Genomic DNA, 25,567 nt, shown 5'->3' on the forward strand with positions numbered 1-25,567 from the left:
TGTGTCAAGAATAGGCAAAACTGGAGCAAAACTTGGGTAAATCTAGAGTAAAGTTGGGTGAAATTTGGGTGAAAGTTGGGTGGAAGTTGGGTAAAACTAGAGTAAACTTGGGTAAAACTAGAGTAAAAGTTGTGTCAAGAATAGGCAAAACTGGAACAAAACTTGGGTAAATCTGGAGTAAAGTTGGGTGAAATTTGGTGAAAGTTGAGTGAAAGTTGGGTAAAACTAGAGTAAACCTGGGTAAAACTAGAGTAAAAGTTGTGTTAAGATTAGGCAAAACTGGAGCAAAACTTGGGTAAATCTAGAGTAAAATTGGGTGAAATTTGGTGAAAGTTGGGTGAAAGTTGGGTGGAAGTTGGGTAAAACTAGAGTAAACCTGGGTAAAACTAGAGTAAAAGTTGTGTCAAGATTAGGCAAAACTGGAGCAAAACTTGGGTAAATCTAGTGTAAAGTTGGGTGAAATTTGGTGAAAGTTGGGTGAAAGTTGGTGAAAGTTGGGTAAAACTAGAGTAAACCTGGGTAAAACTAGAGTAAAAGTTGTGTCAAGAATAGGCAAAACTGGAGCAAAACTTGGGTAAAACTAGTGTAAAGTTGGATGAAAGTTGGATGAAAGTTGGGTGAACGTTCAGTAAAATTTGAGTGAAAGTAGAGTAAAAGTTGGGTCACAGTTGTGTAAAAGTTGAGTAAAAACAAAGCGTGAAAAGTGTTCTCTTACCTGCAAGGGGATGAACTGCTTGTGCGAGGCCACAGGTGTGCCGTGGTGGGAGGCCACAGGTGCAACATGGTGGGAGGCCACAGGTGCGCCGTGGTGGGAGGCCACAGGTGCAACATGGTGGGAGGCCACAGGTGCGCCGTGGTGGGAGGCCACAGGTGCGCCGTGGTGGGAGGCCACAGGTGCAAGGTGGTGCGGCCGCACAGGAAACACACCTGCTGCTCTGTAGAAGTTTTGGTTCTGGTGGTGCAGGTGAGCAGGAAGAGGTACCGCCCACAGAGGGGCGGGGCCACAGGCCTGTGGCGGCATCATCAAGCCACCTGAAAGCAGCAGTTTTGCCATGACAACATCACTTTGAGCTCAGGTACGTTCCTCACCTGGCTGGTTGAAGATGGCTCTGATGGGCGGAGCCTGCAGGTGTTCAACACCACTGTGGTAAACTGGAGCTTGGAGAGGGAAGCTCGGGCCCAGTGAACTCTGGACATAGTTTCAGCACAACATCACCAAACATTTCACACAGTCACCTCATGACATACCAATCTTTGTAAGGCCAATGACATTATGACATACCAATCTTTGTAAGGCCAATGACATCATGACATACCAATCTTTGTAAGGCCAATGACATTATGACATACCAATCTTTGTAAGGCCAATGACATCATGACATACCAATCTTTGTAAGGCCAATGACATCATGACATACCAATCTTTTTAAGGCCAATGACATCATGACATACCAATCTTTGTAAGGCCAATGACATCATGACATACCAATCTTTGTAAGGCCAATGACATCATGACATACCAATCTTTGTAAGGCCAATGACATTATGACATACCAATCTTTGTAAGGCCAATGACATCATGACATACCAATCTTTGTAAGGCCAATGACATCATGACATACCAATCTTTTTAAGGCCAATGACATCATGACATACCAATCTTTGTAAGGCCAATGACATCATGACATACCAATCTTTGTAAGGCCAATGACATCCTGACATACCAATCTTTGTAAGGCCAATGACATCATGACATACCAATCTTTTTAAGCCCAATGACATCATGACATACCAATCTTTGTAAGGCCAATGACATCATGACATACCAATCTTTGTAAGGCCAATGACATCATGACATACCAATCTTTGTAAGGCCAATGACATCATGACATACCAATCTTTTTAAGGCCAATGACATCATGACATACCAATCTTTGTAAGGCCAATGACATCATGACATACCAATCTTTGTAAGGCCAATGACATCCTGACATACCAATCTTTGTAAGGCCAATGACATCATGACATACCAATCTTTTTAAGGCCAATGACATCATGACATACCAATCTTTGTAAGGCCAATGACATCATGACATACCAATCTTTGTAAGGCCAATGACATCATGACATACCAATCTTTGTAAGGCCAATGACATCATGACATACCAATCTTTTTAAGGCCAATGACATCATGGGATACCAATCTTTGTAAGGCCAATGACATCATGACATACCCATCTTTGTAAGGCCAATGACATCATGACATACCAATCTTTGTAAAGCCAATGACATCATGCCATACCAATCTTTGTAAGGCCAATGACATCATGGCATACCAATCTTTGTAAGGCCAATGACATCATGGCATACCAATCTTTGTAAGGCCAATGACATCATGGCATACCAATCTTTGTAAGGCCAATGACATCATGGCATACCAATCTTTGTGAGGCCAATGACATCATGGCATACCAATCTTTTTAAGGCCAATGACATCATGGCATACCAATCTTTGTAAGGCCAATGACATCATGGCATACCAATCTTTGTAAGGCCAATGACATCATGGCATACCAATCTTTGTGAGGCCAATGACATCATGGCATACCAATCTTTGTAAGGCCAATGACATCATGGCATACCAATCTTTGTAAGGCCAATGACATCATGGCATACCAATCTTTGTAAGGCCAATGACATCATGGCATACCAATCTTTGTAAGGCCAAAGACATCATGTCATACCAATCTTTGTAAGGCCAATGACATGATGTCATACCAATCTTTGTAAGGCCAATGAAATCATGTCATACCAATCTTTGTAAGGCCAATGACATCATGACATACCAATCTTTGTAAGGCCAATGACATCATGGCATACCAATCTTTGTGAGGCCAATGACATCATGGCATACCAATCTTTGTAAGGCCAATGACATCATGGCATACCAATCTTTGTGAGGCCAATGACATCATGGCATACCAATCTTTGTAAGGCCAATGACATCATGGCATACCAATCTTTGTAAGGCCAATGACATCATGGCATACCAATCTTTGTAAGGCCAATGACATCATGGCATACCAATCTTTGTAAGGCCAAAGACATCATGTCATACCAATCTTTGTAAGGCCAATGACATGATGTCATACCAATCTTTGTAAGGCCAATGAAATCATGTCATACCAATCTTTGTAAGGCCAATGACATCATGACATACCAATCTTTGTAAGGCGAAGAAAGCAGCTTTTTCTTTGGCCTCGTTCTCCGACTGGCACTGTGGTCCGTGAACGATCAGACCGTTGGACAGCTTGACTTGACACAACACCACACCCTGCATACCCACAGGACACAACATTAGGGACACAACACCACACCCTGCATACCCACAGGACACAACATTAGGGACACAACACCACACCCTGCATACCCACAGGACACAACATTAGGGACACAACACCACACCCCAAGTACCCACAGGACACAACATTAGGGACACAACACCACACCCTGCATACCTACAGGACACAACATTAGGGACACAACACCACACCCCAAGTACCCACAGGACACAACATTAGGGACACAAAACCACACCCCAAGTACCCACAGGACACAACATTAGGGACACAACACCACACCCCAAGTACCCACAGGACACAACATTAGGGACACAAAACCACACCCTGCATACCCGCAGGACACAACATTAGGGACACCACACCACACCCCAAGTACCCACAGGACACAACATTAGGGACACAACACCACACCCTGCATACCCACAGGACACAAAATTAGGGACACACCACCACACCCCAAGTACCCAGAGGACACAACATTAAGGACACAACACCACACCCCAAGTACCCACAGGACACAACATTAGGGACACAACACCACACCCCAAGTACCCACAGGACACAACATTAGGGACACAACACCACACCCCAAGTACCCACAGGACACAACATTAGGGACACAACACCACACCCCAAGTACCCACAGGACACAACATTAGGGACACAACACCACACCCTGCACACCCGCAGGACACAACATTAGGGACACCACACCACACCCCAAGTACCCACAGGACACAACATTAGGGACACCACACCACACCCCAAGTACCCACAGGACACAACATTAGGGACACAACACCACACCCTGCATACCCACAGGACACAACATTAGGGACACAACACCACACCCCAAGTACCCACAGGACACAATATTAGGGACACAACACCACACCCCAAGTACCCACAGGACACTACATTAGGGACACAACACCACACCCTGCATACCCACAGGACACAACATTAGGGACACAACACCACACCCCAAGCACCCACAGGACACAACATTAGGGACACAACACCACACCCCAAGTACCCAGAGGACACAACATTAGGGACACACCACCACACCCCAAGTACCCAGAGGACACAACATTAGGGACACAACACCACACCCCAAGTACCCACAGGACACAACATTAGGGACACAACACCACACCCCAAGTACCCACAGGACACAACATTAGGGACACAACACCACACCCCAAGTACCCACAGGACACAACATTAGGGACACAACACCACACCCCAAGTACCCACAGGACACAACATTAGGGACACAACACCACACCCCAAGTACCCACAGGACACAACATTACAGACACAACAGGACAAAAATGTATGATATCATGTGCGATACAAGCAGTCCTGCAGCGTGTTCACTTGTGTGCGATATCATGTGCAATACAAGCAGTCCTGCAGCGTGTTCACTTGTGTGCGATATCATGTGCGATACAAGCAGTCCTGCAGCGTGTTCACTTGTGTGTGATATCATGTGCGATACAAGCAGTCCCGCAACATGTTCACTTGTGTGTGATATCATGTGCGATACAAGCAGTCCCGCAACATGTTCACTTGTGTGTGATATCATGTGCAATACAAGCAGTCCTGCAGCGTGTTCACTTGTGTACGATATCATGTGCGATCCAAGCAGTCCTGCAGCGTGTTCACTTGTGTGCGATATCATGTGCGATACAAGCAGTCCTGCAGCGTGTTCACTTGTGTGCGATATCATGTGCGATACAAGCAGTCCTGCAGCGTGTTCACTTGTGTGCGATATCATGTGCGATACAAGCAGTCCTGCAGCATGTTCACTTGTGTGTGATATCATGTGCGATACAAGCAGTCCTGCAGCGTGTTCACTTGTGTGTAATATCATGTGCGATACAAGCAGTCCTGCAGCGTGTTCACTTGTGTGTGATATCATGTGCGATACAAGCAGTCCCGCAACATGTTCACTTGTGTGTGATATCATGTGCGATACAAGCAGTCCCGCAACATGTTCACTTGTGTGTGATATCATGTGCAATACAAGCAGTCCTGCAGCGTGTTCACTTGTGTACGATATCATGTGCGATCCAAGCAGTCCTGCAGCGTGTTCACTTGTGTGCGATATCATGTGCGATACAAGCAGTCCTGCAGCGTGTTCACTTGTGTGCGATATCATGTGCGATACAAGCAGTCCTGCAGCGTGTTCACTTGTGTGCGATATCATGTGCGATACAAGCAGTCCTGCAGCATGTTCACTTGTGTGTGATATCATGTGGGATACAAGCAGTCCTGCAGCGTGTTCACTTGTGTGCGATATCATGTGCGATACAAGCAGTCCTGCAGCGTGTTCACTTGTGTGCGATATCATGTGCGATACAAGCAGTCCTGCAGCATGTTCACTTGTGTGTGATATCATGTGCGATACAAGCAGTCCCGTAGCGTGTTCACTTGTGTGTAATATCATGTGCGATACAAGCAGTCCTGCAGCGTGTTCACTAGTGTGCGATATCATGTGCGATACAAGCAGTCCTGCAGCATGTTCACTTGTGTGTGATATCATGTGCAATACAAGCAGTCCTGTAGCGTGTTCACTTGTGTGCGATATCATGTGCGATGCAAGCAGTCCTGCAGCGTGTTCACTTGTGTGCGATATCATGTGCGATACAAGCAGTCCTGCAGCATGTTCACTTGTGTGTGATATCATGTGCGATACAAGCAGTCCTGCAGCATGTTCACTTGTGTGCGATATCATGTGCGATGCAAGCAGTCCTGCAGCGTGTTCACTTGTGTGTGATATCATGTGCGATACAAGCAGTCCTGCAGCATGTTCACTTGTGTGTGATATCATGTGCGATACAAGCAGTCCTGCAGCATGTTCACTTGTGTGTGATATCATGTGCGATACAAGCAGTCCTGCAGCATGTTCACTTGTGTGTGATATCATGTGCGATACAAGCAGTCCTGCAGCATGTTCACTTGTGTGCGATATGTGCGATGCAAGCAGTCCTGCAGCGTGTTCACTTGTGTGCGATATCATGTGCGATACAAGCAGTCCTGCAGCGTGTTCACTTGAAGGTTGTTAAGCTCTGGCTTGTCTTTGGACCCTTGGCTAGCCATGCTAGCTAAAGACTGCAGTGTGTGTGTGTGCACAGGTGATCATACCTGCAGTGTGTGTGTGTGTGTGTGTGTGTGTGTGTGTGTGTGTGTGTGTGTGTGTGTGTGTGTGTGCGCAGTTGATCATACCTGTGTGTTGTGCATGAAGGTGTAGTCCGGAGGTGCCATGTCTAAAGCCCCACACACACACCCCAGCTCTGACACCTTGCTGGCCATCAGGGTGTTGTTGGCACAGGTGAGAGGCAGGTGAGGAGAGGTTGCAGCTGCATCTCCATGAGGAACGTTCATCATGGCAGCTGTTGAAAGTGACATGCTAACGGTTAGCACGCTGGCCAGATAGCGTCTGGTAACAAGACAAGCTATTAAAGCTGGCATGCTAACAGTTAGCCTTAAGGAAACACCTAAATATGTGAGACTGAGGTGTGTACCTGCTGAAAGGGTGAAAAAAAAGCTAGCGCATGCTAAAGTGCTAACTGCAACGTGCGCCAAGTACCAACCTATATTACCCTGAGGTGTGTACCGGAAGAATTGCTATTGTACCATAACATGACTGAGGTGTCATCATCACCGTAGCAGTCTGTCGGGTGCGACAGACTGACCGTTTTTTTTTGGGTCGGATCCCAGACCTCTTCTCAGCCCTGTCTTTTGTCTTCAGCCGCCAGGTTGCAGTGTCCATCTTCAGTACCCTCAAATTCCGTTTAACGGCGTCCTCGTACCGTAGCCTCGGTTTCGTTTCCCTTCCTCCGGCTGATTCTCTCTACATGCCCGACCCATCTCAGGTTCCTTTGGGTTCAGATGTCATCCGTCGATGGCAGTCCAGCACGACTTAGGACCTCTGTGTTTGGGATTTGGTCTCTCCAAGAGATGCCCATGATGGTCCGAAGGTGGCGCCTCATGTAGGCGTGAAGTTTCCCAACGTGCAACCTGTAGAGGGTCCAAGTTCCAGCACCGTACAAAGGTGTAGCTGGCACAGTTGCTCTGTTGCCTGTTGTTCCAGAGTCTTTCCTTTGATTTCCCAAACACAGAACTTGCTCCCTCCATCCTGAGTCTGAGGTCATCATCAAGCTTGGCATTTTCTGTCACTCTGCTTCCGAGGTACTTGAATGTCCAGCATTGTACGAGCGGGTCTCCCATGACACAGAAGTCCCCTGGTCGGGATGATGTGGGCTCATACTTGGGTGGCTGGTACAAGCATTTCGTCTTCTGAACTGACGAGCTGTTGCTGCAAACTTGTCCACAAGATCTCGCATGTCTTCTACATTGTGCGCCAACTATAGCTCTGTCGTCCGCAAACAGCAATTCTCTCACAACCTTGAACAGATCTGCATCTTTTCTTGTCCGGATGTAGACCCACTTCGATGTGTCCTCGAAAGCGACCTCAAGCATGGCTGATGTGTAGCGTGAGAACAGGGTTGGTGCTAGAACACAGCCCTGCTTCACTCCATTTCTGACTCGGAAGTCATTCGGCAAAGATCCAGCCAGTGCCACATTTGCCCGCACGTCCGTATGAAGCGCCTCAACGAGCTCAACAAAGTTGTCTGTACATCTGTACTTCTTGAGAACCTTGAAATCGTGCCGAAAGCTCTACTGAAGTCAGTGAAGACCACATAGAGCGGCATGTCCTGCTCAATACACTCTTCCTGCACTGTTCCAGACAAAAGATCAGGTCCATTGTGCCCCTTCCTCGTCTGAAGCCACATTGAGTTTCTGGAAGTACCTCTGGCGATATCTGTTCATTCAACCTGTTCAGAAGCCGGTCAAATGCCTCGGTAGATCTCACACTCTCGTGTCTTCTTTCTTGAACCGTGGCACAATGCTGGCATCCTTCCACTCCTGGGGTATCTGATGAGCTTCCCAGATATCTTTGATCATCTTACGCAGACAGGTCAACAACTGGGCTCCCGCAGACTTCCACACCTCAGTTGGAATGCCGTCACGGCCTGGGGCTTTATCGTCCTGCATTGTGTTGATTGCTCTTGTTGATTCGGAGAGATCAGGCGACTCATCCAGGCTCTCTGCTATCGGGCGCTGTGCTATGGCATACGTGGCTTCCTCTGCTAAATCTCCAGGGTAGTTCAGCAGTTCCTCAAAATGATATGCAAATCTGTCCAAGATCTTATCCTCTTCCTGATGGACTGTCTTTGGCTGTCTTGTGATTTCAGCTGCACCAACCTTCTGGATGTTGGGCCATAGATTTCTCTCAGGCCTGTGAAGAAGGTTTTCATATCATTCCCATCGACGGCAAGCTGCAGCTCTTCTGCCTGTCTTTCCCACCAGTCAGATTTTCATTTCTCTGGTGTACCTCTGTAGTTAACTTCGGGCTCTGCTGTAAGGATGCTTTTTGGATCTCGGGTTACACTGCAGCCTCTCCTACCTAGCTTTGCTCCTGGTTACCAGCAATTCCTGCAGATGTTCATCTCGACCATCGTACCAATCCTGATGTTTCCTCTTCGGGTGGCCCAGGCTGTGTTGTACACAGTTTCCCTCATTGCAACCTATTTCTCTTTTAAGTCAAACCCTGCGGTCATCCTGTCCCGTTCTTGCAAACTCTCTTCCCATGAACTCTCAGTGCACCAGTATCCAGCTTGCGTGGGGGTTTTGTCCCAGTCTTGTGACCTGTAAAGCTTCTGTTTCATACATGATCAGCGCCCCTCATCGCTCGGGTGTCCAGCACTTCTCTCAGGTCCTGTTGGCTCACTATGGTGTAGTCCAGCAGATGCCAGTGTTTAGATCTTGGACGCATCCAGGTGTTCTTGTGTGCTTGAATACGGTGTTAGTTATGACAAGGCTATGTTCTGAACATAGTGCGAGCAAGAATTCACCATTTGTGGTTAACCCTTTCCATTTCTCGTTGTCCCACTAGGGTCAGTCTGTCATCTGTATGGACAGATTTTATAGTCTCACGTGGATCACTGGAGAACCTCTCTTTTGCCTCTACTGGGCATAGACACTGATGAAAGTGGCATACAGCTTCTTCTGTAAAGGGAGCGTCATAGTCATAATCCTGTTGCCAATCGGTATGGGATCTCGGTCCAGCATGGTGGCCATTTCCTTCTTGACTGCGAATCCAACTCCTGCCTCTCGCCTGTCGTCAGCAGCCTTCCCACTCCAGAAAAATCCATATCCCTGATCTTCCAGAGAGTTGGAACCAGGTAATCTACTCTCACTGAGTGTGGCCATGTCTATATTATACTTGGTCAGCTCTAGGTTAAAATTTAGTTAATACTTGAGTAAAATTTTAGTAAAACATAGTTACAACTGGGGTAAAACTTGGTGAAACTGTGTTAAAACCGGTGTAAAACTTGGTGAAACTGGGTTAAAACTTAGTTACAACTTGGGTAAAATTTGGGTATAACTGAGTTGAAACTGGGGTACAACTTGGTGATAACAGGGTTAAAACTTTGGTAAAACCTGGTGAAACTGTGTTAAAACTTAGTTACAACTTGGGTAAAATTAAGGTAAAACTGGGTTAAAACTGGTAAAACTTAGTTACAACTTGGGTAGAATTTGGGTAAAACTTGGTTAAAACTAGTAGAACTTGGTGAAACTGGGTTAAAACTGGTGTAAAACCTGGTGAAACTGGGTTAAAACTTAGTTACAACTTGGGTAAAACTTGGGTTACAACTTGGGTAAAATTTGGGTAAAACTTGGTTAAAACTCTAGTAGAACTTGGTGAAACTGGGTTAAAACCGGTGTAAAACTTGGTGAAACTGGGTTAAAACTTAGTTACAACTTGGGTCGAATTTGGGTAAAACTTGGTGAAAACTCTAGAAGAACTTGGTGAAACTGGGTTAAAACTGGTGTAAAACTTTGTGAAACTGGGTTAAAACTTAGTTACAACTTGGGTAAAATTTGGGTATAACTGAGTTAAAACTGGGGTACAACTTGGTGATAACAGGGTTAAAACTTTGGCAAAACCTGGTGAAACTGTGTTAAAACTTAGTTACAACTTGGGTAAAATTAGGGTAAAACTGGTAAAACTTGGTGAAACTGGGTTAAAACTTAGTTACAACTTGGGTAATATTTGGGTAAAACTTGGTTAAAACTTAGTTACAACTTGGGTAATATTTGGGTAAAACTTGGTTAAAACTTAGTTACAACTTGGGTCGAATTTGGGTAAAACTTGGTGAAAACTCTAGAAGAACTTGGTGAAACTGGGTTAAAACTGGTGTAAAATATGGTGAAACTGGGTTAAAACTTAATTACAACTTGGGTAAAATTTGGGTATAACTAAGTTAAAACTGGGGTACAACTTGGTGATAACAGGGTTAAAACTTTGGCAAAACCTGGTGAAACTGTGTTAAAACTTAGTTACAACTTGGGTAAAATTAGGGTAAAACTGGTAAAACTTGGTGAAACTGGGTTAAAACTTAGTTACAACTTGGGTAATATTTGGGTATAACTTGGTTAAAACTGGGTTAAAACTTAGTTACAACTTGGGTAGAATTTGGGTAAAACTTGGTTAAAACTCTAGTAGAACTTGGTGAAACTGGGTTAAAACTGGTGTAAAACTTGGTGAAACTGGGTTAAAACTTAGTTACAATTTGGGTATAACTGAGTAAAAACTGGGGTACAACTTGGTGATAACAGGGTTAAAACTTTGGCAAAACCTGGTGAAACTGTGTTAAAACTTTGTTACAACTTGGGTAATATTTGGGTAAAACTTGGTTAAAACTCTGATAAAACTTGGTTAAAACATAGTTACAACTTGGGTATAACTTAGTTAAAACTGTGGTTAGGATGAAAGTAGCACAGGACACCATAGTACCTGGTAGGACACCATAGTACCTAGTAGGACACCATAGTACCTAGTTTTTTAGATCTTCTTCTCATGTTGTTCTTCTGAGCCTGTTGTTCCTTCTGATGACTGCTGTCTATCTTCAACATCTCCTTCAGCACCATGGTGCCCTTCTGCAACACCACATGATGTCAGCACACTGGAGGTGACCACATGACCCCTGGGACTATGAAGTCATGAAGGATGAGCACATGAAGTCAGTGCTGCTCACCAGGGCAAAGGACTGTGGGGACAAGGGCTGGTCCGACTGGCTGCCGGGTGCCGGAACAGGAACAGGAACAGGAACAGGAACAGGTTCAGGTGCAGGTGCAGGAAGGTCTGCAGGCTCCTGGCTCTCCTTGGAGATCTTCAGGCTGGCTAGAAGCTCCTCAAACTCCAGCGATGGCTGACAAAAGAGAAAAGGTGTGAAGACAGAGTGCAGAGCAGACAGAAGGCAGGCGAGCAGGTACCCACTTTAGAGGAGTTGACCTTGGAGTCGCTGATGTGCAAATTTACATCTTCATTTTTCTTCAACAGTCTGACGGGAGCCGTTGAAGTCTGCAAAACACACAGAAATACTGCATGGACACATCCTACAGCGTACAAGTACACACTAAGTACACACAGTGAAGTCTGCAAAACACACAGAAATACTGCATGGACACATCCTACAGAGTACAAGTACACACTAAGTACACAGTCAATACGTTTCCATGCAGTAAATTAGCCTGAGTCCTCAAATAGTTTGGTTTTGTATTTTCACACCTAGGTCTAAAGTCCAACTGTCTACCTTGTGACCTGACTGATACTGTTCCAGATGAAGGTTGCTATTGTCCTGGACTATCTCGTGACCTGACTGATACTGTTCCAGATAAAGGTTGCTATTGTTCTGGACTACCTTGTGACCTGACTGATACTGTTCCAGATGAAGGTTGCTATTGTTCTGGACTATCTTGTGACCTGACTGATACTGTTCCAGATGAAAGTTGCTATTGTCCTGGACTACCTTGTGACCTGACTGATACTGTTCCAGATGAAGGTTGTTATTGGTCTGGACTACCTTGTGACCTGACTGATACTGTTCCAGATGAAGGTTGATACTGCTCTGGACTATCTTGTGACCTGACTGATACTGTTCCAGATGAAGGTTGCGTTTGTCCTGGACTACCTTGTGACCTAAATGATACTTTTCCAGATGAAGGTTGTTATTGTTCTGGACTATCTTGTGCCCTGATTGATACTCTTCCAAATGAAAGTTGTTATTGTTCTGGACTACCTTGTGACCTGACTGATACTGTTCCAGATGAAGGTTGCTATTGTTCTGGACTACCTTGTGACCTGACTGATACTGTTCGAGATGAAGGTTGCGTTTGTTGTGGACTATCTTGTGCCCTGACTGATACTGTTCAGATGAAGGTCGCCATTGTTGTGGACTATCTTGTGACCTGACTGATACTGTTCCAAATGAAGGTTGCTATTGTCCTGGATTACATTGTGACCCGACTGATACTGTTCCAGATGAAGGTTGTTATTGTTCTGGACTACCTTGTGACCTGACTGATACTCTTCCAGATGAAGGTTGTTATTCTTCTGGACTACCTTGTGCCCAGACTGATACTGTTCCAAATGAAGGTTGCTATTGTTCTGGATTACATAGGGGCCTGACTGATACTGTTCCAGATGAAGGTTGCGTTTGTTCTGGAGTACCATGTGACCTAAATGATACTTTTCCAGATGAAGGTTGTTATTGTTCTGGACTATCTTGTGACCTGACTGATACTGTTCCAGATGAAGGTTGCTATTGTCCTGGACTACCTTGTGACCTGACTGATACTGTTCCAGATGAAGGTTGTTAATGTTCTGGGCTATCTTGTGACCTGACTGATACTGTTCCAGATGAAGGTTGCCATTGTTGTGGACTATCTTGTGCCCTGACTGATACTGTTCCAGATGAAGGTTGCCATTGTTGTGGACTATCTTGTGACCTGACTGATACTGTTCCAGATGAAAGTTGTTAATGTTCTGAGCTATCTTGTGACCTGACCGATACTGTTAGAGATGAAGGTTGTTATTGTTCTGGACTATCTTGTGACCTGACTGATACTGTTCCAGATGAAGGTTGCCATTGTTGTGTACTATCTTGTGACCTGACTGATACTGTTCCAGATGAAAGTTGTTAATGTTCTGAGCTATCTTGTGACCTGACCGATACTGTTCCAGATGAAGGTTGTTATTGTTCTGGACTATCTTGTGACCTGACTGATACTGTTCCAGATGAAGGTTGCTATTGTTCTGGACTACTTTGGGACCTGACTGATACTGTTCCAGATGAAGGTTGCCATTGTTGTGGACAACTTTGGGACCTGACTGATACTGTTCCAGATGAAGGTTGCATTTGTTCTGGACCATCTTGTGCCCTGACTGATACTGTTCCAGATGAAGTTTGCCATTGTTGTGGACTATCTTGTGACCTGACTGATACTGTTCCAGATGAAGGTTGTTAATGTTCTGGGCTATCTTGTGACCTGAATGATACCGTTCCAGATGAAGGCGGATACTGCTCTGGACTATCTTGTGCCCCGACTGACACTGTACCAGATGAAGGTTGCTATTGTTCTGGACTATCTCGTGACCTGACTGATACTGTTCCAGATGAAGGTGTGTTAGTCTCAATTTATGAAAAACCGTATACAATTAGATTAAGGTGTTTCCATGGGTTGTAAGAGCCTTATTTGGAGTTGGACTAAATGAGAAATCCGACAAATTTAGTGCATGTAGACATAATGAGTGTTATATGAATGCTATAATAAGTTAAATATGTTTAATTATATATATTATATTGTTATAATTGTATTAAGCTATATTAAGTCTAATGTATGTCATAAATACTATAAGTAAAATATATATAATAAATGCTATAATAAGTTAAACATGTATAATTAGTGCTATGTTAAGTCTAATGTATGTCATATATGCTATAAGTAAAATATATATAATAAATGCTGCGAATAAAATACGTATAATGGATGCTATCAGTAAATAATGCATAAGTCCTATAATAAGTAACATTTATATCATAAATGCTATAAATAAATGATAAATAAATAAATGGGTTGTACTTGTATAGCGCTTTTCTACCTTCAAGGTACTCAAAGCGCTTTGACACTACTTCCACATTTACCCATTCACACACTGATGGAGGGAGCTGCCATGCAAGGCGCCAACCAGCACCCATCAGGAGCAAGGGTGAAGTGTCTTGCTCAGGACACAACGGACGTGACGAGGTTGGTTCTAGGTGGGATTTGAACCAGTGACCCTCGGGTTGCGCACGGCCACTCTCCCACTGCGCCACACCGTCCCTGATCTATAATAATAATCCTATAAGTCAAATATGTATAATTAGTGCTATGATAAGTCAAAAATATATTATAAATGCAATAATATATTATATTATTATAATAATATATTATAAATGCAATAATAAGTACAAGAAAATACATAACAAAGTCAAAAAAGTATAATGAATGTTATGAAGGAGTATAATAGTAATGTGTAAAGAGGTACATGATTTTGCCAGTGGGCAGGAGGGTGTTGAGGAGAAGCAGACTTGTGCAGAGTTTGCCACACATCAGTGTACGCCTCTTTGCTCTGCAAGTGGACAAAGTGTCAGCCTCAGCACAATCAGCAAATATATACAATAATAATAATAATAATAATAATAATAATGTGAAAAGATGATGAGAGAAAAGTGGACTTTGGCTTGTTGCACCTTAGAAGTGGAGCTGCTGGCTTGAGGAGCAGCCTGCTTGTTGTGCTGCATGAATATAGAAACATAGATCACTGTGTCAATAACAATAATCACAATGTTGTGCTGCATGAATATAGAAACATAGATCACTGTGTCAATAACAATAATCATAATGTTGTGCTGCATGAATATAGAAACATACATCACTGTGTCAATAACAACAATCATAATGTTGTGCTGCATGAATATAGAAACATAGATCACTGTGTCAATAACAATAATCATAATGTTGTGCTGCATGAATATAGAAACATAGATCACTGTGTCAATAACAACAATCATAATGTTGTGCTGCATGAATATAGAAACATAGATCACTGTGTCAATAACAATAATCATAATGTTGTGCTGCATGAATATAGAAACATACATCACTGTGTCAATAACAACAATCATAATGTTGTGCTGCATGAATATAGAAACATAGATCACTGTGTCAATAACAATAATCATAATGTTGTGCTGCATGAATATAGAAACATAGATCACTGTGTCAATAACAATAATCATAATGTTGTGCTGCATGAATATAGAAACATACATCACTGTGTCAATAACAACAATCATAATGTTGTGCTGCATGAATATAGAAACATAGATCAGTGTGTCAATAACAATAATCATAATGTTGTGCTGCATGAATATAGAAACATAGATCACTGTGTCAATAACAATAATCACAATGTTGTGCTGCATGAATACAGAAACATAGATCACTGTGTCAATAACAATAATCATAATGTTGTGCTGCATGAATATAGAAACATACATCACTGTGTCAATAACAATAATCACAATGTTGTGCTGCATGAATATAGAAACATAGATCACTATGTCAATAACAATAATCATAATGTTGTGCTGCATGAATATAGAAACATAGATCACTGTGTCAATAACAATAATCACAATGTTGTGTTGCATGAATATAGAAACATAGATCACTGTGTCAATAACAATAATCATAATGTTGTGCTGCATGAATATAGAAACATAGATCACTGTGTCAATAACAATAATCATAATGTTGTGCTGCATGAATATAGAAACATAGATCACTGTGTCAATAACAATAATCATAATGTTGTGCTGCATGAATATAGAAACATACATCACTGTGTCAATAACAACAATCATAATGTTGTGCTGCATGAATATAGAAACATAGATCACTGTGTCAATAACAATAATCATAATGTTGTGCTGCATGAATATAGAAACATACATCACTGTGTCAATAATAATCATAATGTTGTGCTGCATGAATATAGAAACATAGATCACTGTGTCAATAACAATAATCATGTTGTGCTGCATGAATATAGAAACATAGATCACTGCGTCAAGAACAATAATCACAATGTTGTGCTGCATGAATATAGAAACATAGATCACTGTGTCAATAACAATAATCATGTTGTGCTGCATGAATATAGAAACATAGATCACTGTGTCAATAACAATAATCATAATGTTGTGCTGCATGAATATAGAAACATAGATCACTGTGTCAATAACAATAATCACAATGTTGTGCTGCATGAATATAGAAACATAGATCACTGTGTCAATAACAATAATCATAATGTTGTGCTGCATGAATATAGAAACATAGATCACTGTGTCAATAACAATAATCATAATGTTGTGTTGCATGAATATAGAAACATACATCACTGTGTCAATAACAACAATCATAATGTTGTGCTGCATGAATATAGAAACATAGATCACTGTGTCAATAACAATAATCATAATGTTGTGCTGCATGAATATAGAAACATAGATCACTGTGTCAATAATAATCATAATGTTGTGCTGCATGAATATAGAAACATAGATCACTGTGTCAATAACAACAATCATAATGTTGTGCTGCATGAATATAGAAACATAGATCACTGTGTCAATAACAATAATCACAATGTTGTGCTGCATGAATATAGAAACATAGATCACTGTGTCAATAATAATCATAATGTTGTGCTGCATGAATATAGAAACATAGATCACTGTGTCAATAACAATAATCACAATGTTGTGCTGCATGAATATAGAAACATAGATCACTGTGTCAATAACAATAATCACAATGTTGTGCTGCATGAATATAGAAACATAGATCACTGTGTCAATAACAATAATCATAATGTTGTGCTGCATGAATATAGAAACATAGATCACTGTGTCAATAACAATAATCATGTTGTGCTGCATGAATATAGAAACATAGATCACTGTGTCAATAACAATAATCACAATGTTGTGCTGCATGAATATAGAAACATAGATCACTGTGTCAATAACAATAATCACAATGTTGTGCTGCATGAATATAGAAACATAGATCACTGTGTCAATAACAATAATCATAATGTTGTGCTGCATGAATTAAGAAACATAGATCACTGTGTCAATAACAATAATCACAATGTTGTGCTGCATGAATATAGAAACATAGATCACTGTGTCAATAACAATAATCATAATGTTGTGCTGCATGAATATAGAAACATAGATCACTGTGTCAATAACAATAATCACAATGTTGTGCTGCATGAATATAGAAACATAGATCACTGTGTCAATAACAATAATCACAATGTTGTGCTGCATGAATATAGAAACATAGATCACTGTGTCAATAACAATAATCAAAATGTTGTGCTGCATGAATATAGAAACATAGATAACTGTGTCAATAACAATAATCAAAATGTTGTGCTGCATGAATATAGAAACATAGATAACTGTGTCAATAACAATAATCACAATGTTGTACTGCATGAATATAGAAACATAGATCAGTGTCAATAACAATAATCACAATGTTGTGCTGCATGAATATAGAAATATAGATCACTGTGTCAATAACAATAATCATGTTGTGCTGCATGAATATAGAAACATAGATCACTGTGTCAATAACAATAATCATAATGTTGTGCTGCATGAATATAGAAACATAGATCACTATGTCAATAACAATAATAATAATGTTGTGTTTGTTGTGCAGCATCAATATAAAACATAGATCACTGTGTAAATAACAATAATCATAATAATAATAATAATGTTGTTACATGAAAGTAGAAACAGATATTTCTGTGTCAATAACAATAATAATGTTTTTACATGAACATATAATACTGTGTCAATAACAATAATATTAACAATAATAGCAATAATGTTGTTACATGAAAGTAGAAACATATATTACTGTGTCAACAACAATAATAATAATATTGTTACATGAAAGTAGAAACATATTTCACTGTGTCAATAACAATATTAATAATGTTACATGAAAGTAGAAACATATTACTGTGTCAATAACAATAATAATGTTGTTAAATGAAAGTAGAACCATATTACTGTGTCAATAAAAATAATAATAACAATAATAATAATAATAATGTTACATGAAAGTAGAAACATATTAATGTGTCAATAATAATAATAATAATAATAATAATGTTGTTACATGAAAGTAGAAACATATTACTGTGTCAATAAAAATAATAACAATAATAATAATAATAATGTTACATGAAAGTAGAAACATATATTAATGTGTCACTAACAATAACAACAATAATAATGTTATGACATGAAAGTAGAAACATATCAGTGTCAATAATAATAATAATAATAATAATAATGTTGTTAGATGAGAGTAGAAACATATCAGTGTCAATAACAATAATAATAATAATAATGTAGTTGTATGAAAGTAGAAACATATTAATGTGTCAATAACAATAATATTAATAATGTTGTTACATGAAAGTAGAACCATATTACTGTGTCAATAAAAATAATAATAATAATAATAATAATGTTATATGAAAGTAGAAACATATATTAATGTGTCAATAATAATAATAATAATAATAATAATGTTGTTACATGAAAGTAGAAACATATTACTGTCAATAAAAATAATAATAATAATAATAATAATGTTACATGAAAGTAGAAACATCCATCCATCCATGCATCCATCATCTTCCGCTTATCCGAGGTCGGGTCGCGGGGGCAACAGCCTAAGCAGGGAAACCCAGACTTCCCTATCTCCAGCCACTTCGTCTAGCTCTTCCCGGGGGATCCCGAGGCGTTCCCAGGCCAGCCGGGAGACATAGTCTTCCCAACGTGTCCTGGGTCTTCCCCGTGGCCTCCTACCAGCTGGACGTGCCCTAAACACATCCCTAGGGAGGCGCTCGGGTGGCATCCTGACCAGATGCCTGAACCACCTCATCTGGCTCCTCTCGATGTGGAGGAGCAGCGGCTTTACGTTGAGTTCCTCCCGGATGGCAGAGCTTCTCACCCTATCTCTAAGGGAGAGACCCGGCGGAGGAAACTCATTTCGGCCGCTTGTACCCGTGATCTTATCCTTTCGGTCATGACCCAAAGCTCATGACCATAGGTGAGGATGGGAACGTAGATCGACCGGTAAATTGAGAGCTTTGCCTTCCGGCTCAGCTCCTTCTTCACCACAACGGATCGATACAACGTCCGCATTACTGAAGACGCCGCACCGATACGCCTGTCGATCTCACGATCCACTCTTCCCCCACTCGTGAACAAGACTCCTAGGTACTTGAACTCCTCCACTTGGGGCAGGGTCTCCTCCCCAACCCGGAGATGGCACTCCACCCTTTTCCGGGCGAGAACCATGGACTTGGACTTGGAGGTGCTGATTCTCATTCCGGTCGCTTCACACTCGGCTGCGAACCGATCCAGTGAGAGCTGAAGATCCCGGCCAGATGAAGCCATCAGGACTACTTCATCTGCAAAGAGCAGAGACCTAATCCCATGGCCACCAAACCGGATCCCCTCAACGCCTTGGCTGCGCCTAGAAATTCTGTCCATAAAAGTTATGAAGAGAATCGGTGACAAAGGACAGCCTTGGCGGAGTCCAACCCTCACTGGAAACGTGTTCGACTTACTGCCAGCAATGCGGACCAAGCTCTGACACTGATCATACAGGGAGCGGACTGCCACAATAAGACAGTCCGATACCCCATACTCTCTGAGCACTCCCCACAGGACTTCCCGAGGGACACGGTCGAATGCCTTCTCCAAGTCAACAAAGCACATGTAGACTGGTTGGGCAAACTCCCATGCATCCTCAAAAACCCTGCCGAGAGTATAGAGCTGGTCCACAGTTCCACGACCAGGACGAAAACCACACTGTTCCTCCTGAATCCGAGGTTCGACTATCCGGCGAAGCCTCCTCTCCAGTACACCTGAATAAACCTTACCGGGAAGGCTGAGGAGTGTGATCCCACGATAGTTGGAACACACCCTCCGGTCCCCCTTCTTAAAGAGAGGGACCACCACCCCGGTCTACCAATCCAGAGGTACCGCCCCCGATGTCCACGCGATGCTGCAGAGTCTTGTCAACCAAGACAGCCCCACAGCATCCAGAGCCTTAAGGAACTCCTGGCGGATCTCATCCACCCCCGGGGCCTTGCCGCCGAGGAGCTTTTTAACTACCTCAGCGACCTCAGCCCCAGAAATAGGAGAGTCCACTACAAATTCCCCAGGCACCGCTTCCTCAAAGGAAGACGTGTTGGTGGGATTGAGGAGGTCTTCGAAGTATTCCCTCCACCGATCCACAACATCCGCAGTCGAGGTCAGCAGAACACCATCCGCACCATACACGGTGTTGATAGTGCACTGCTTCCCCTTCCTGAGGCGGCGTATGGTGGTCCAGAATCGCTTCAAAGCCGTCCGGAAGTCATTTTCCATGGCTTCCCCGAACTCTTCCCATGTCCGAGTTTTTGCCTCCGCGACCGCTAAAGCTGCACACCGCTTGGCCCGTCGGTACCCGTCCACTGCCTCCGGAGTCCTATGAGCCAAAAGAACCCGATAGGACTCCTTCTTCAGCTTGACGGCATCCCTCACTGCTGGTGTCCACCAACGGGTTCTCGGATTACCGCCACGACAGGCACCAACAACCTTGCGGCCACAGCTCCAATCAGCCGCCTCGACAATAAAGGTTCGGAACATGGTCCACTCGGACTCAATGTCCCGCACCTCCCTCGTGACATGTTCAAAGTTCCTCTGGAGGTGGGAATTGAAACTCTCTCTGACAGGAGACTCTGCCAGACGTTCCCAGCAGACCCTCACAATGCGTTTGGGCCTGCCAGGTCTGTCCGGCATCCTCCCCCACCATCGCAGCCAACTCACCACCAGGTGGTGATCGGTAGAAAGCTCCGCCCCTCTCTTCACCCGAGTGTCCAGAACATAAGGCCGTAAATCCGATGACACAACTACAAAGTCGATCATGGAACTGCGGCCTAGGGTGTCCTGATGCCAAGTGCACATATGGACACCCTTATGTTTGAACATGGTGTTTGTTATGGACAATCCGTGACGAGCACAAAAGTCCAATAACAAAACACCACTCTGGTTTGGATCCGGGCGAGCATTCTTCCCAATCGCGCCTCTCCAGGTTTCACTGTCGTTGCCAACATGACCGTTGAAGTCCCCAGTAGGACAAGGGAATCACCCGGGGGAGCACTTTCCAGTACTCCCTAAAGTGTACCCAAAAAGGGTGGGTATTTTGAACTGCTGCTTGGTGCGTAAGCACAAACAACAGTCAGGACCCGTCCCCCCACCCGAAGGCGAAGGGAAGCTACCCTCTCGTCCACTGGGTTGAACTCAAACGTGCAGGCTTTGAGCCGGGGGGCAACGAGAATTGCCACCCCAGCCCGTCGCCTCTCACTGCCGGCAACGCCAGAGTGGAAGAGGGTCCAGTCCCTCTCGAGAGAACTGGTTCCAGAGCCCTTGCTGTGCGTCGAGGTGAGTCCGACTATATCCAGCCGGAACTTCTCTACCTCGCGGACTAGCTCAGGCTCCTTACCCCCCAGTGAGGTGACGTTCCACGTCCCAAGAACTAGCTTCTGTAGCCGAGGATCGGACCGCCTAGTGCCCTGCCTTCGGCTGCCGCCCAGCTCACAATGCACCCGACCTCTATGGCCCCTCCTATGAGTGGTGAGCCCATTGGAGGGATGACCCACATTGCCTCTTCGGGCTGTGCCCGGCCGGGCCCCATGGGGACAGGCCCGGCCACCAGGCGCTCGCCATCGTGCCCCAACTCCGTGCCTGGCTCCAGAGCGGGGCCCCGGTGACCCGCGTCCGGGCGAGGGAAATCTGAGTTCATTTTGTTGTAATTCCATAGAAGTCTTTGAGCTGCTCTTGTCTGATCACTCACGTAGGACCTGTTTGTCTTGGGAGACCCTACCAGGGGGCATGAAAGCCCCCAGACAACATAGCTCCTAGGATCATTGGGACACGCAAACTCCTCTACCACGGTAAGGTAGCAGCTCAGAGAGGAGAAGTAGAAACATATTACTGTCAATAAAAATTATTATTATTATTTTTATTTTTTTATTGACAGTAATAAGTAGAAACATATTACTGTCAATAAAAAATAATAACAATAATAATAATAATATTGTTAGATGAAAGTAGAAACATATCAGTGTCAATAATAATAATGTAGTTGTATGAAAGTAGAAACATATCAGTGTCAATAACAATAATAATGTAGTTGTATGAAAGTAGAAACATATATGATGACAATGTAGTTACCTGTGTGGCGACAAAGGGCGAGCGTGGCGAGTGGTTGAGGTTGCCCACATGCTGCTGAGGGTAGAAGCTGGCGGCAGGCTGAGGTTTGACGATGGCGGTGAGTTTGTGGGAGCTGGGATCTGTGCGGCCGCCATGGGACAGGTTGATGAGAGCGCTGGGTGGCAGGCGGTAACAACGAGGCGACGTGCACCTGACCACATGGACTCAGTATCATGCAAGCAGTCCTGATGCTGCTGCTGCCATCACCGCTCACCTGATGTTGAGGCCGCCAGAGAACTCCTCGTCGAACAGAACCTCGTACAGAACCTCGTCCTCGCGCTCAGCTGCCAGGGTGACATCAGCGGTCAATACTCGTGTCACCTCCCTCCTGGTGCCCGCCTCACCCACCTCCTTTGATGCCCGTGACCGTCCCTCGCAGGCCCAGCGGCACCGTGAAGCTCTCTCGGGCGTTGACGACGCGGTCAAACAGGCGGTACTCCGCATTGGGGTCTGGGACCACCCCCTGTTGCTGCTCCAGGGGCTACAACACCCACAATAATCACACACATGCTGATGTACCCGCTGTCACCTGACATGCACACACACACATATGTACAGTATATGTACAGTACAGGCCAACATTGTCCACCGTACATCCCAAAGTGCATTGGTGAGGTCACACTGATGTTGGTGGAGAAGGCCTGGCTCTCAGTCTCCCTTCTAACTCATCCCAAAGGTCTTCTATGGAGTTTAGGTCAGGACTCTGAGCAGGCCAGTCAAGTTCATCCACACCAGACTCTATCATCTATGCCAAGTGTTGACTTTGGAATATTTAGGACTGGATTTGTAGCACAGGTGGCATTCTATGACAGTTCCATGCTGGAAATAACTGAGAGCGGCCCATTCTTTCACAAATGTTTGTAGAAACAGTCTCCATCCCTAAGTGCTCGATTTGATACACCTGTGATTAAGATTCTCATCATCTGGATACCATACTTGTGGCAATATAATGTACATACACACATATATACATACATATTCATACATATTAACATATATATTCGCAGACTGATCAAAAGTAGGTATACTGACCCTGAAGAGGAGGTGTGGCTTGACAGTGACTCGGACTTTCTTGGTGCTCTTCTTCACCTGAGATGTGGAAGTGGGTCAGAACAAGGTGGAGGACATGAAGGTGTGAGAGGAAGTGGGTCAGAACAAGGTGGAGGGCATGCAGGTGTGACAGGAAGTGGGTCAGAACAAGTTGGAGGACATGCAGGTGTGACAGGAAGTGGGTCAGAACAAGGTGGAGGACATGCAGGTGTGACAGGAAGTGGGTCAGAACAAGGTGGAGGACATGCAGGTGTGACAGGAAGTGGGTCAGAACAAGGTGGAGGTCATGAAGGTGTGACAGGAAGTGGGTCAGAACAAGGTGGAGGGCATGCAGGTGTGACAGGAAGTGGGTCAGAACAAGTTGGAGGACATGCAGGTGTGACAGGAAGTGGGTCAGAACAAGGTGGAGGACATGCAGGTGTGACAGGAAGTTGGTCAGAACAAGGTGGAGGACATGAAGGTGTGACAGGAAGTGGGTCAGAACAAGGTGGAGGTCATGAAGGTGTGACAGGAAGTGGGTCAGAACAAAGTGGAGGGCATGCAGGTGTGACAGGAAGTGGGTCAGAACAAGTTGGAGGACATGCAGGTGTGACAGGAAGTAGGTCAGAACAAGGTGGAGGACATGCAGGTGTGACAGGAAGTGGGTCAGAACAAGGTGGAGGACATGCAGGTGTGACAGGAAGTGGGTCAGAACAAGGTGGAGGACATGCAGGTGTGACAGGAAGTGGGTCAGAACAAGGTGGAGGACATGCAGGTGTGACAGGAAGTGGGTCAGAACAAGGTGGGGGACATGCAGGTGTGACAGGAAGTGGGTCAGAACAAGGTGGAGGACATGCAGGTGTGACAGGAAGTGGGTCAGAACAAGGTGGAGGACATGAAGGTGTGACAGGAAGTGGGTCAGAACAAGGTGGAGGACATGAAGGTGTGACAGGAAGTGGGTCAGAACAAGGTGGGGGACATGCAGGTGTGACAGGAAGTGGGTCAGAACAAGGTGGAGGACATGCAGGTGTGACAGGAAGTGGGTCAGAACAAGGTGGAGGACATGCAGGTGTGACAGGAAGTGGGTCAGAACAAGGTGGAGGACATGCAGGTGTGACAGGAAGTGGGTCAGAACAAGGTGGGGGACATGCAGGTGTGACAGGAAGTGGGTCAGAACAAGGTGGAGGACATGAAGGTGTGAGAGGAAGTGGGTCAGAACAAGGTGGAGGACATGAAGGTGTGAGAGGAAGTGGGTCAGAACAAGGTGGAGGACATGAAGGTGTGAGAGGAAGTGGGTCAGAACAAGGTGGAGGACATGCAGGTGTGACAGGAAGTGGGTCAGAACAAGGTGGAGGACATGAAGGTGTGACAGGAAGTGGGTCAGAACAAGGTGGGGGACATGCAGGTGTGACAGGAAGTGGGTCAGAACAAGGTGGAGGACATGCAGGTGTGACAGGAAGTGTGTCAGAACAAGGTGGGGGACATGCAAGTGTGACAGGAAGTGGGTCAGAACAAGGTGGAGGACATGCAAGTGTGACAGGAGGTGGCTCAGAACAAGGTGGGGGACATGCAGGTGTGACAGGAAGTGGGTACAACCTTGGACTTCTCCACCGCCTCCTCAATTTTCTCCACGATGGCAGCGTCCAGCACCTGCAGGTCACATGACGCCCTGCTGATGGAGCTGACAGGGTGACCTTTGAGCCATGTGGTGATCTCTGACACCTTCTCTGCCCTGTGGATCAGTCAGCCATCGCCATGACAACATGTACACGGACACTTTGCAGCCACTTGTCCTTTGTCTCTGCTGCAAATCTAAACCACTTTTCTGCAAAACTTCCTCCTAAA

General features: G+C 44.2%; 1 protein-coding gene across 1 annotated transcript in view; it reads right to left on the minus strand.

The window, feature by feature from the left end:
* The window catches only part of LOC133545628 (5'-3' exoribonuclease 1-like), a 77,719-nt gene that overhangs the window by 6,426 nt on the left and 45,726 nt on the right, over positions 1-25,567 (minus strand). The window contains exons 25-38 of the mRNA XM_061891388.1: positions 25,319-25,454; positions 23,726-23,782; positions 23,042-23,174; positions 22,908-22,977; positions 22,655-22,844; positions 15,014-15,058; positions 14,809-14,892; positions 11,719-11,802; positions 11,477-11,650; positions 11,276-11,378; positions 6,597-6,763; positions 3,221-3,334; positions 1,090-1,189; positions 716-1,032 (exon numbers count right to left, since the gene is read on the minus strand). Coding sequence (XP_061747372.1) covers positions 716-1,032; positions 1,090-1,189; positions 3,221-3,334; positions 6,597-6,763; positions 11,276-11,378; positions 11,477-11,650; positions 11,719-11,802; positions 14,809-14,892; positions 15,014-15,058; positions 22,655-22,844; positions 22,908-22,977; positions 23,042-23,174; positions 23,726-23,782; positions 25,319-25,454 — 1,774 coding nt within the window. The remainder of the gene's footprint in view (positions 1-715; positions 1,033-1,089; positions 1,190-3,220; positions 3,335-6,596; positions 6,764-11,275; positions 11,379-11,476; positions 11,651-11,718; positions 11,803-14,808; positions 14,893-15,013; positions 15,059-22,654; positions 22,845-22,907; positions 22,978-23,041; positions 23,175-23,725; positions 23,783-25,318; positions 25,455-25,567) is intronic.

This window comes from Nerophis ophidion, linkage group LG28 (genome assembly GCF_033978795.1).
Source record: "Nerophis ophidion isolate RoL-2023_Sa linkage group LG28, RoL_Noph_v1.0, whole genome shotgun sequence".
In the NCBI taxonomy this organism is placed as follows: Eukaryota; Metazoa; Chordata; class Actinopteri; order Syngnathiformes; family Syngnathidae; genus Nerophis; species Nerophis ophidion.